The sequence below is a fragment of the Dermatophagoides farinae genome, chromosome 7 (assembly GCF_024713945.1).
Source record: "Dermatophagoides farinae isolate YC_2012a chromosome 7, ASM2471394v1, whole genome shotgun sequence".
Classification (NCBI taxonomy): domain Eukaryota; kingdom Metazoa; phylum Arthropoda; class Arachnida; order Sarcoptiformes; family Pyroglyphidae; genus Dermatophagoides; species Dermatophagoides farinae.
In genome coordinates, this window is record NC_134683.1 from 4,454,442 (window position 1) to 4,468,561 (window position 14,120).

The 14,120-nt window shown below is 31.9% G+C and overlaps 2 protein-coding genes across 3 annotated transcripts; both read left to right on the plus strand.

Annotated features, from left to right (window-relative positions):
• Window positions 1-640: 640 nt before the first annotated feature.
• On the plus strand, window positions 641-9,501 carry LOC124496751 (uncharacterized). Of its 2 annotated transcripts, XM_075733017.1 has the most exons (4): window positions 692-748; window positions 1,017-2,346; window positions 2,735-3,138; window positions 8,834-9,501. In XM_075733017.1, exons 2-4 carry the CDS (start codon window positions 1,032-1,034, stop codon window positions 9,494-9,496), a joined length of 2,382 nt encoding a protein of 793 aa, XP_075589132.1. In that variant the 5' UTR covers window positions 692-748; window positions 1,017-1,031; the 3' UTR covers window positions 9,497-9,501. The 2 variants fall into 2 exon arrangements, with proteins under 2 accessions (XP_075589133.1, XP_075589132.1); XM_075733018.1 differs by having other exon boundaries at window positions 641-2,331.
• A 2,250-nt stretch (window positions 9,502-11,751) lies between these two features.
• Window positions 11,752-13,895, plus strand: LOC124496421 (uncharacterized). The gene is made up of 2 exons (XM_075733023.1): window positions 11,752-12,395; window positions 12,660-13,895. Exons 1-2 carry the CDS (start codon window positions 11,777-11,779, stop codon window positions 13,115-13,117), a joined length of 1,077 nt encoding a protein of 358 aa, XP_075589138.1. The 5' UTR covers window positions 11,752-11,776; the 3' UTR covers window positions 13,118-13,895.
• Window positions 13,896-14,120: the final 225 nt, after the last annotated feature.

Consider the following 14,120-nt stretch of genomic DNA (forward strand, 5'->3'; position numbering starts at 1 on the left):
TATAAAATAAAGTAAGTAAACGAAACGAAACAAAACGAAAAAAAAACAATGAGAATCCAATTGCAATTTTTGTGCTGCATTTCATTTTAGACATGGACAATGGCCAAATGTTTGTTTGTTTTGTATCTTTTATGGTTCGAATAAAATAAGCAGAAAAAAAACAACAACAACAACAATGATGATGATGGTGATGATGAAAATTTTTTTTGATGAGATTCAGCATCCACACACTATCTATGCAATGTGAAGACAACAAAAATTCTTCATCATCATTGATTCTGGATGGATACAGAATTTGTTGTAATTTCTGGGAAGATAAAAAAAAAAAAATTCAATACGAATGAAAATCATGGTGAAACAAAAAAAAAATCATTTTTGATTGGCCATTCAAAATGATTGGCCACACCTTCATATAAACCTTGTATGTGTGTTTTGGTCATATGAATTCTGAATGTTTTAGGTTACGCCCCTATCACTTTTTTCAACACATATGTGTGATATGTATATGTTTTCTCCGTTATCAGTAAGTATGCGCGCACGCATACAAATTATATGAGCAGACTCCAAACCCAAAAAAAAAAAATTAATTTTTTTCGTTTCTTCCATGTTACACACACATTTTGCATTCAACATTACTACTGCTGCTGCTGTTATCGTTGTTGGTTGATGCATCATCGACAATGATCAAAGCAAATATCAACAAAACCAGATCCAAAAGAGAACAGAAAATAAATATTTTGGAAAATTCGTGAGTAAAATAGTGATGAACATGATGATTATAATAATAATAATGATGATGATGATGATCAGTACAAAAACATTTTTTTTTGCTCCTAAATTCTGATCGTATAGAATTTGTTTGATGAAAATTTGTTCATTTTGATTCTTTATTCTGGGTATGGTGTGTGTGTGAAAAGTGTTGATGTTTTCATTTAATATTCTATATCTGTGATTTGTGTGTTTTTAGTGTTGGTGTATCATTTTTTTTACGATTTTTTTTTGTTGAAAAAATTCAGAAATAATCAACAACAATGATGATGGAACAATTACCACCGGAAACATTAATGGATTTTAGTGATTTATCAAAAATATCAGCAGCTAGTATGAGTTTTGCTGCTGCTGCTAATCATCATCATCATCATCATTCGCATCCACATTCACATCATCCGGGAACAACCGGTACATCAATGTTTGCGTCAATGTCAAATCATACGCAACATCATCCACATCCGGTATTAATGTCACATCATCATCAACAACAACAACAGTCACATCCATCACCTTATTCACATCATCCACATCATCATCATCCACATTTTCAACAACAAACATCCACACCGCATCATCATATTCATCAACAACAGCAATCAGGTTCAACATCACCATCAACAACATCGTCATCATTTTCAAACTCAATTCAACAACCGACAATACAATTACCGGATACAACAAGTCAAAGTCCAGTTGGATCATCATTATTACAATTGGCTACATCATCATCATCGGCAGCCGTAACATCAACAACGACAACGACAACAACGAATAATAATACAGGTGTATCATCATTGTTATTAGCATCATCATCCTCATCATCATCAACATCACCTGTATCGCCGACACATCATCCATCATCATCGTCATTATCGAATGCATATCAAATGTTAACACCATATCATCATCCTCATCCTCATCAACATCCACATACACATTCACATCATCATCATCATAATTCACAAACCAATCATTCAATGGCACAGATTCATCATGGACATTCTCATCAAACAGCAGCAGCAGCAGCCGCAGCCATACAACCATATCAAACAGCAACACCATTTCATCTATCATCATATGCAACAATGCGTTCAGCGGCCGCAGCAGCAGCAGCGGCTGCGGCAACATCATTTTTAAATCCTACAGGAACTACACCTTCTGCAGCTGTTTCAAATTCATCATCATCATTTATGACCAATACAAATGACTATCAATCACCAACAACACATCATTCGCATCATCATCAAAATAATGGATCAAATTCATATCTTCATCATTCACAGCAACAGCAGCAGCAGCAGCAACAACAACAACAACAATATCAACAACCACAACATCATCATCATTTGAATCATTCAAATTATCATCAACAACATCATCAGCAACAACAAAATCAACATCTAAATCAACATCAACATCAACAACAGCAATCAATGATTTCAATGAATGGATCCACGAATCTATTTCAACATTTTACATCACCATTATATCATCATCATCATCAACAACAACAACAACAACAACTTTGTTCAAGTACAACAACATTACTTGAATCGCCTGGTAAATCAAAACGCGGTAAAATTATCATTCTTTTTTGTTGTCACTCGAAATGTTCAAGAATGACATTTATATTTGTGCGGGCTATTAAGGGATTTCTCTCTTTTTTTAAAAAAATATTTAGACAACAGACACACACATAGAAACTGAATACACATACACACAATCGTCGCTAGGTCATCGGAAGGTCATTCATGGTTTTCAAACATTTATATAGACCGCATGATTAATATTAAATTGACCAAATTGAAATTTGTGACCTTTGTGTTGACAAAAGTCGGTAGCTTTAGACTGCATGAAATGAGAGAGAGTGAGAGACAAATTTAACCAGAAAAAATTGAAGAAAATCGTATCAAATTTCATTCTTGTTTTTTTTTTTTTTTGGTTTCTTGATGATTTTTTTTAGCCGAATCAAATTCCAGTTCATCATCATCATTATCATTGAATTTAGCGGCAGCAACAACAAGAACAACAGCAGCCGCAGCAACAACAACGACAATAACAATAACGACTATGGAGAAACCATTACAAAGTTTGGCAGATACTAGTCAACAACAACCGGATACTGGTGACATATCCGATGGTTCAATGGATGATAAATTATCACCTATTGGTATTATTGGTGGCAATAGTGGTGGCGGTGGTGGTAAAAATCATAATAATAAAAAACGTACACGAAGACAACGTACACATTTTACATCACAACAATTACAGGAGCTTGAATCAACATTTCAAAGAAATCGTTATCCAGATATGGCCACAAGGGAAGAGATTGCCAATTGGACATCATTGACTGAACCAAGAGTTAGGGTATGTGTTTCCTATTGCATTAGATACATTTTTTTGTGTGTGTGTGTGTGTGTAAATTATTGCTAAAAATAAGGGTAAAAAAATTGTTGGTGTTATAAATCAATCAAAATTTTTACTAATTGAATGTCTAAATGCGGCTAATAGTAGACTAGTAAGACGCCCGTCATTATGGCGCCATTAAATTTTTTTTTTTGCTTTGTTCTCGGCAAGCTGTTTGATCGATGAATTTGTTTCTTTTTTAATTACAATTTTTATACAAAACCAAAAAAAAAAAAAAAAAATACATGACATTTGACATGTCAAACAAAGGGTTACATTACATTGTCATAATTCAATCAAGAAACAAACAAAAAAAAATTTCCGTCATTTTTGTTAAGGGTTCATTGTGCTTCAATTGTGATTCATTCCGAACCGGGAACTAGTGAAAATTCAATCAAAAAACAAAAAACAAACAAAATTCCCTAAAGAATTTATCAATGAAAATTTCTTTTCATCAAAACAAGAAAAAACACACAATAACCATTAATATATCATCATATTGAGCTACCTGTATTACGTGTATTAAGATGGTACATATTTCCATTGTGTTAATGATATTAAGAAAAGAAATGGATAAAAAATTTTTTTTTGTATGATTATCGATTATTAAGAGAGAGAAAAAAAAGAGATTAAAAAAATGTAGATCATGTCAAAATGAAAAGAAAATCCATTATTAATCCCTGGCCTGCTTTTTCACACACATTCTCGCTCTCTCTCTCTCTCTATTAATATCTCGCTTTCCAAAATACAAATAATGGCGCCACAATTAATCAACCATCAAATTGACAATGCTGGCAATGATGATGATGAATTTTTGGACTTTTGTTCAATTGGGTGTTACAATGTTTTTTTGTTTTTTTTTCAAAAAACAAAACAAAAACAATTTCACCAATTAGACAGTGACAAATGATAATAATCACCTCTTTTCATTTTTCTTAGATTCTAAAAAGAAAGACAAAGCAATGAGTTACGAATTCTCGTAAAAAAAACTACAAAAACGAATCAAACATTCGTATTACACACACACACACACACACGCATGTACATCATTATTATTCGATCACCAGAATAAAAAAGAATTGTAAATAATTGGCGCATTTGACATGTATATGATAATTATCATCAATTGATGATCAAAGATTATAATGCGTTCTTGTGTTGTTTATTATCATTGATGATGATGATGGTGATGGTGGTTAATTCCATAAAATCTAATCTAATCCAATGTCTTTTTTTTCTTTGAATCGATAAAAGAAACATTTTTTGTTGCTATTGCTCAAGAATGTATTGTGCATCCTGAAAATCAAACGCACATTGCTACTGTTACCACCGATAATGATCAAATACCAAAAATCAATCAATAACATTATGATTGTATATCTGTTCAATGACGATAGATTGGTTTACATATTTTTGAGTGGTGTGATAAAAAAAAGTGAAGCAACAACAACAACAACAACAACAACAACAAAATCAAATATTGATTTTGATCGAGAAAAAATTGGATTTTTTTTTCTTCTTGTTATTTGCCAAAGATTTGACACCTCTTGATCTGCAGACTAGCGTTCGATAAAGTACTTATTACAATAGTGATTACAATACAAATTTGTCAATCACAATTGATTTGATTTGATTAATTTGTTCTGATCGATCAAAAAGATAGTATCAGTGATATACAAATATTTAGAAGAAAAATTGGTGCAAAAAAAGTCAGTCAGTACAATTCAAAATGAAATCATGATGAATGTTTGGAAAACGAAAATAAAAAAAAAATGTTTGATTATGATGGTCTGTTTGTGATTACCAATCAATCAAATCAAATCAAACAGAACGATCGATCGATTACAGGATTGAATTCAGAAAAATTTTAAAAACCAAAATAAATCTTTTATAACACATCTTGGGTCTTTTCACACATTACATTACTTTTTTTAAGCCATTGTAATCAAATCAGCATTAAAAAAATGAACAAACAAACAACCAAATAACACTAAAAAAGGATTAAGGCAAGGATTATTTATATATTGTGAAAAAAAAGAAAGAAAGATGGCCAAAAAAAGTGCTTGAAGAATAATCACCACACACACATCCTAGGGATTTATGGATCATGGATCATTATGGAACAACAACAACAACGATGATGATGATGGTGATAAAACGAAGAAATCTCAGTGAGGCGCTTCTTTTTTTCTTCTAGCCATGTTGTCGTTCATGTTTGATGATTGCTGGTGTGTGATGAAAACCGCAGATGCCGGGTTCTATCTTTTTTTTAAACAATTTAATTCAATTCAAACCAAATCTTTTTTTGGTTCTTAAGTGAAGTGAAGATTAAAAAAAATGAGAGAGAAATTGTGAAAAAAACAAATCAAATTCAAATGGTGTAAAAATCATACCCGTGCCGAATAAAAAAAAAAAATCAAAACAACAACAAAGACAATGATCCATACACAAAATCCGATTTGATCCGAGATGATCCAGTAGGAATTATTGATCAATTTTGTTGATGATGATGATGATGATCCTTTAATTACCCAATAATAATATCATCATCATGATTAAGTTGGCTTTTCTTTTCTAAATCTGGGGAGATTTTTTCAATCGAAAAGCTTTTTTTTTCTTTACAACGAGCAACAACAACAACAAAAAAGAACAACGTTTGACATCCATTCAATTCAAGAATTTTTGCCTGAATTTTATTGATTATTATTTGCAGTAGCAAATAAAAACTATCCATAATCTTGATATTGAGATGTCAAATTCATTTTTTTTTGTTTTTTGTTGACAAACATGACATGTTCATTATGTCATGTTTGTCAAAAGTGACTTGCCGTTGTATAATAAAGGTCATTATCGGCACAGGTAGCAATAAAATTCACTTTCATTTGAATTATTTTCATTTTCTGTTTTCATTTCAAATGTTTTTTTTCCATATATAATAAAAAGAATTTTTGACCGAGAAAGAAAAAGGTCAAAGGTTCTTGATTATCATCATCATCATCATTGAATTCCATAATTCACCTTACATACCTGCGTGTGTGTGTTTGCAATGTAAATTAGTTGTCAGATTTTATTATTTTTATTTGGTATTTTTTTTATTTGGAACTTTTGGACCTACCTGGGTGGAAATAAAATTAGCTTCACGATCAACAATCACGCAATCATTTTTTTTCATTATTTACATAAACATGAATTGTGATAATGAAATAACATTGGTGTGTGCCCAAAAAAAAATTAGAAGTGTCAAAGGTCGATTGTAAAAATGCAAGAAAGAATTTGCAAGAATTCTTTCTTACATTCATTTTGTTCCATGTTCTGTGAAACACAACCATTACTTGGAAACTTTTCAATTATTCTTCTCACATACAAACAAACTATTGGATACATTGTATTTATTGCAATTGTAGCCATTTTTTTATCATTGAATTTGTAAATGTAAAAATTGAAAAAACAAAACAAAACCGAACCCATTTCTTGAAATAGAAATAGAACGAAAATTACAATTCTGGTATTTGTGCGGGAAAGAACAAGATGAAAAAAACACGGTTATGAAAATGGTATTTATCTCAATTAACCAAACAGCTAGCCCGCCAATATAAAGGATCAACCAGAAAAAAACTAAACCCGTCGAATATTACCGGGTATTTTTTTTCAGTCATCCAGCAGCAGCAGCAGTAGTTCCAAAATAAATGATATCAAATTGTGTGTGTGTGTGTGTTCCAGGCAAGTTTTGTAGAAGTTTAATTAAATGGCCACCCGGTGTTTTTTCTATTGGAAAGCAGCATCATCAGCAGCATCAGAACAACTACAACCAGACATAAGCATCCAGAAAAAAAACGTATGCATGGTGTGTGTGTGTATAGATTTCATCGACGAAAAAATCAAATCAAAAATAATATTGCCCACCGCTGTTGGTGGTGGTGGTGGTGGGTATCAATAACAAACAGAATTTCAATTCCTAGGATTCCTTGAAAATATTTCAAACATCATCATTTGATGATTGAAACATAGACACAAATCCACAATTCATTTTTGGTGACTTTTTTTCCCGTAATAATCAAAAATGATTGACCCGAGATTCTGTGTGTGTGTAAGTGATGAGTCAACACATACACAAACACTTTGCTGCTATCATCATTTATTCTGACAGAAATTCAGATTTTTTCATTCACAGTTTCATTTAATTGGAATAAACCACCAACACACACACACACACGAAAAAAAACAAAAAAAAGTTAATTAAGATCATCACACCATTTTTTTTTGTTGAAAACACACACACACAGAGACACAGAGAATGAGTCAGTCAGTCAGGAAAAAAGATGAAAACGAAATTTTTTTTTTTTTTGAAATAAAAACTTACCCGCCCAAATGTCAATGTGCTTGCGTTGTTGTTGGGTTGTGTTTATAAGTTGGCATTTTTTTTGCGTGCAACCCGATCATCAATGATGATGATGATGGAAACGTTGAATAAATATTAATGAAGAAATTGATCGATCAATCACTGGTTTGACCACCACCATTTTTCACCATACATACATATGGATACGATCGTGATCGATTAATCGATTCTAACAAACAAGATGATGACCACCACCACTACAAAGAACATACAGACACATTTTGTTGTTGTTGTTGTCAATAAAAACATGAATAAACATTTGATTTGGGAATTCAGTGCTGAATAGATTGGTCAGAGTTGATCAGATTTTTTTTCAATACAATGATGATGATGTCAAGTATTGCAGTAGTTAATCCATTCATTTAAAATTCATTTCAATTTCAAAATCGAAATAAAATTCGATGAACAAAACTGTCATCATCATCATCATCATCATCGACATTGAATACAAAACGGGTCGTCAATATACGATGTTTATCTTGTTTGAACAAGTTGATGTATGTTGATGGTGAGTTATAATTAGATTTTCATTTTGTTTTTCATCGTTGTCGTTAGATTTTCATTTGCAAATCACAAGATAACGATCCTGGATCTAAATTTTGTTGTAGTTGTCGTCGCTGCTATTTGTTCCAACAACAGCAACAGCAGCAGCAATTTATCTCGGGGTATTCACACCTCGTTGACAAGAATTGCCCTTTTTTGCAACAACAGCAGCAACAACAACAATACACAAAGGCTGTGAATATATAACAAAACATTATTATTGACTGACACGTGACCTTTTTTCTTGCCGGTGACGACAATCATCAAATCGAATCTAAATAAAACAAAACATCAACATCAGTTGAAAATGTAGACACAAGCTTTGAGCATATAAAAAAAAATTATCTAATCTTTCACTGGTGAATAAAATCAGACAATGACAAATTTTCAGCTTCGATTAATGTCAAATAATTTTTCGTTGTTTTTTTTTCACCGAAATGGATTCTGTTCTGTTTTTGGCAAACGAAACCACAAAAAAAAATTTCATTACATCACTAATGAGAATGTTTTGTAATTAGAAATTCTAAATGAAATGAAAAAACTTTTTCAAAACATTAATTATAATTTACAGAATTAATGAATTAATTAAAAATTTATGAAATGAAAATTTTTTGTTTCGTTTTGCCCACTGATGACTAATGTTTTTATTGTTGTTGTTGTTGTTGTTGTTGTTTTGATTTTCATTTTTATCCAATTTGCATTGACCGATTCAAGGTATGGTTCAAAAATCGTCGTGCAAAATGGCGTAAACGTGAACGTAATGCTGCAGCTGAACAATTGCGGCAAGCAACAGCATCTGCAACAAATGTGACAAATTTTACAACAGCGGCAGCAGCAGCAGCTAGTTTTAATGGATTAATTACACCATTGGATCATCATCATCCACACCATCATCATCCTCATCATCCACATCATGATCCATCATCATTATACAGTGGTTATACATCATATGCAAATGGATGGACAACAGCAGCAGCGGCAGCCGCAAAACATCATGTTGCAGCAACTGCAGCTGTAGCAAAAAGTGCATTTACATGGCCAACATTGAATTCGGTTAATTGTTTTACTAGCACCGGTAGCGGTAGTGGTACATCATCATTGGGTGGAAATAGCATTATCGGTAATATTGGAAATGATGATGGATCATCTGGTTCAACAACACCGACATCATCAACAACATTACTTGGAACAACAGCGGCAATAGGTATTGGTAGTGGTAGTGGATCAATATCCGGTCTTTATTCATCATCACCAACACACCACCACCACTACCATATTCAGCTGCTGCAATTGTTTATCAACAAAATCGTTTGGACGTTGATGGCGGTGGTGGAAGATCATCATCATCACCATTATCACCACAACAATCATCATTAACTAATAATCATCATCAACGAAATCATGCAGCAACAAAAACGAGCTCTAATAATAAATCATTATCATTATCAACATCGACAACACCAACATCATCATCATCACCACCGCCCCTACAACCACAATCAACATCACCATTAATTGGTCATCATCATCATCATCAACATCATCAAAATCATCATCTTCATAATAATCATCTAGTAACAACAACAACGACAACGAGTAATAATAATAATCGATTTATGAATTTAAATGATGATAGCTCAACAACACCTACAACACCGTTATATATAACAAATGATAACAATAATGATGATGAATTTGATAATGGTGCTGGTGGCAATAACAATAATTCATTGATCAATAACAATTCAGGATCATCAACAACAACAGCAGCAACGACAACGCCCACATCATCATCGATTAATATTGAATCAAAATCACCGAATCATTGATTGGAAAAAAAAATCAATTCAAATCTATAGATTTTCTTTTATAGAAATATTTTCATCAAATACACACACACACACACACACACACACACACTGATCATCATCAATCTTTTGACCAATGGCCAATAATCAATATAACAAGAACAAATTTATTAAAAATTTCATTTTTTTGTTTTGTTTTCATCTCGTTCTCTCTCTCTCTCTCTCTCTCTCTCTCTCTCTGTCTCCCTCTACGTCCATTGATCATTGATTGTAATTTGACCATATATATTGTATACAATTAATTATTATCAACATTGAAAAGATTCTGTAGCTATATATTAAAAAAAAATGAAATGATTCTTTGAAAAATTCATCTCTGTGTATGTGTTATAATGATAAACAAAAACAAATACAAACCATTTGATTTCGGTATATTTCGTGGTTCAAAAAAAAAACTTAACGAAACGTGACATGACCTTTCATCTTTTTTTTGTTGTTCTATCACCATCATTTCTACTGATACTGCTAAGGTCTCTTGTGGGCTGTCTATATCGTCTTGTCATTGTTGTTGTAGAATTAGAATTTACAGCATCGATGATGATGACATGTCATATGACGACGAGTTCTGTCATCGCTTATAATTCTCTTTTTCTCACTTCATTCATTCATTCATTCTCAAAAACACACATGTATTACGATCAATGTTGTTTTGGGTGGCAATGGCAGTCAATATTATACTACGGAAAAAAATGGAGACATTTTATGATCTCATACGTTGACATTTGACACTTTTGTATGTGTGTGTGTGTGTTTCTTTTATTATTATTTCACGATCTGATCGATGCAATTTAGAAGTTTTCGGGTTTTTTTTCTCTCTCTCTCTCTCTGGAGGAATCGCGGATATCAATGATTACTGATTACTGATGATGATGATGATGATGACAAAACCATTCGGTGTTGACTACACATATATGACACATTATATTTGGAGAGGGTGTGGAGCATGATGACAAATCGTTATTATTATTATTATTATTAGATGAACCAAAAATTTGGTCCGATATATAGATCGGTTTTTGTTTTCATTTGGTTGTTGATGTTTCATATATTTATGATTAATGGATACTTGATGAATATATGATGATTCGATTTGATGTTTTTCTCGAGTAAAAAAAAACCTTTTCACAATGTGTGTGTGTGTGTGAAGTAATGCACATGTTTCATATTCGAAAACTTGAACATTCGAATTTTTGAATCACGTTATGATATAAACATGTCTGATGATGATGATGGTGTACTGTTGTGCGATATGGATACATTAACAAAAAAAACTACTTGTTACTATAAACAAAGAATTATTATGATGAACAGAAAAAAAATACTTGACACTTGATACATAATCAAGGGTCCTAGTCATTTGTTTTTTTTTCTGTTGTTGCTGATTTGATGATCGTCATCGTCATCGTCGTCGTCGTCGTCGTTTGGGAATGTAAACATATGTTTTTTTTCTCTTTATGAAAATAGAATTCAAGTTTTTTCATTGTTTTCTTGGGGTTCATATGACGATGATGGTAAAAGATTTTGATTTTGATCATGATTGAAGAAGGAAATTATGGATAATTGATACTCAACATCAATGCACAACAACCACTGCTGCTACACTGCCATCTATTGTTGGTGGATTAAATTCAACAATTCGAAATCGACTATTTCGACCGTATGATTTGAATATTGTTGAATAGCCAAAACACTCATGTGTTGTTTTTTTTTTTTTTTGGTTTAATTTTCAAAAATTTTTATTTTATTTGAAAAAACAATGTTTAAAAAATTGTCTAATTTGGTGATTTTTATGAAAAAATCTCATCATCATCACCGAAAAGCTGATAAAATTCTCAGCAATCATTTATTGATTAGTTCATTGTCATCGAAAAGTCATAATGAAGAATATAAAAATCATGATCAACGAATTAAATTATATGTTGATGAATTATTCAAACGGAAATTACTTCCATCTAGAAATGTGCAATATAAATCAATGAATGAATTACAACAACGTGTGGCAACTATATTGGAACGTTTCGATTATGGAATGTATAAAAATAATTTAAATAACGAGGAATTTGATCAATACGAATCGACTAGGGAAAAATTTCATCTGAAATCTGAAGAAATTTTTGAAATTTTATCCACACAAAATGATGATGATGATCAATTATTGAAATATTTTATCAATAATCGTTGTCAATTGTATGAAAAATTTCTTCGTCGATTAAATCGATCCCAGATACGTCAACGTCGTAAACAAGATCAACATGCTGATGATGGTGATGATAATTTACGATCAGGAATTTGGTCCGACCAGAATGAACTTGCATACGGTCTATGGCATAATTGTTTATTTACAAAAATGAAACGTTCATCGTTATCACATCTTTATGATCGTCGATTAACGAGCCAAGCTATGTATTGTCCATCAACACCACGTGTATTGATCGATTTGGATTACGCAATGGACCAGGATTTTTTTCATACCCGAAAAATATTGAATGATGTGCGAAATTTATTAGCCGTCAATAAATATCACCATATCAATCCATTTCGAATTGAATTTGTTCGCAGTAGTCACCATGGTTTAAAAAATAGTCGTTTCGATAAAATTGTTCACACTTTTATGAGCTGGTGGAATGACCCGAAACAATATCAATACACCATTCATCATGTTGCAAAACCAGTGAATGTATTGGAATCGGATGAAAAATTAATCTACTTTACGCCGAATGCAAAAATACCATTGACAATGTCTGAATTATTGGATGAACGTAATATATTCGCCATACCTTGTCATAATTCACGTAGTCTACGTGATCCAGTATTTAATCGAATTAATCGTCTACAATATCAAAAATCATCATCACAAAGGATAATGGTGCGTCGATTACCAACAACGGAACATATTGTTTGGAATAAATTTCATGGTGTAATATCATGGTCATTATTTTTGACAATTTTACACGATATTCGCCATAATCAACATGATGATTGGAATTCTGTGTTTAAACGTTATCTACTTGAAAATGAATTAATCAAATCAGATGATGAATTATCACGGGAAATGCAGAATAGACAGCAAATACAAATAAAACGAGAGAAACAAATTGTTGATTTTAATCAATCAATCAATGTAAAATAAAAACTTGATTTTTTTTCTAATTTCTTTTAAAAATAAATTCGAAAACAAAACAAAAAAAAATCGACGACGACTATTTCCACACAATATAGTTGTTCATTGCGCGTCACATCAATTTATTCTTTGTTGTTGTTGTTGTTGTTGATGGTTTATTTATTATCACACAAACACACACACACTAAACACAAAATTTAACCATCCATCTCATTTGAATATTTCATTCCTAAGATTTTTTTTCTTATCGCTATAAACGTGTTTTTTTTGCCCATTTATTAATAGGTAAAATATAACCGTACGAATTTGGCAAACGTTCGGTTAATGTTAAAATCATACGAGCAACAACAACAACAAACGTTTAGTTTTTGTGTGTGTGTGTGTGTGTCTCTAACTATAACTTTACGAATAATTGAAGCGAAGCAAAAGAAAATTTATTTCGAAACTGAACCTTTTTTTCCGTTCGTACATTTTTTCGAATGTGTGGCTGTTGGTTGTCTTGTTAAGAAGACAACGAAGACGATAAAAAAGAAGTGGCAAGTGGTGGTGAATTTTTAATATTTTCCTTCATCGTCGTCGTCGTTTTCAGTGTATCTCTCTTTCGTTGTGTGTGTGTGATGTGTCAATCATTATCATCAGCCGCATCATTTTCATCTTCGTGTTAGCATCCATATAGAGAGAGAGCTACATTGGATTGTTGGTTGGCTGGTTGTTGTCGTTGTCGTCGTCTTCATTGCCATCATCATAGATCGGTTTGATCATCATCATCAGCAACAACAACAACAACGATATATGATTCGATGATAATCATTTTCTGTCGTCGTTTGTAGCTGGAAAATTTTTTTTTTGTTTTTTGTTTCTGGTGTTGATGTTCGGGTCGATGAATGTGTGTGTGTGTTTGTTGTTTTGCTACGTTGTTTTTTTTTATCGTCATTTCATTGTTCAACACAATCGATATTTGATAGAAAATAAAAACCAATTCAACACTCTCAAAATGAAAAAGATTTAAATA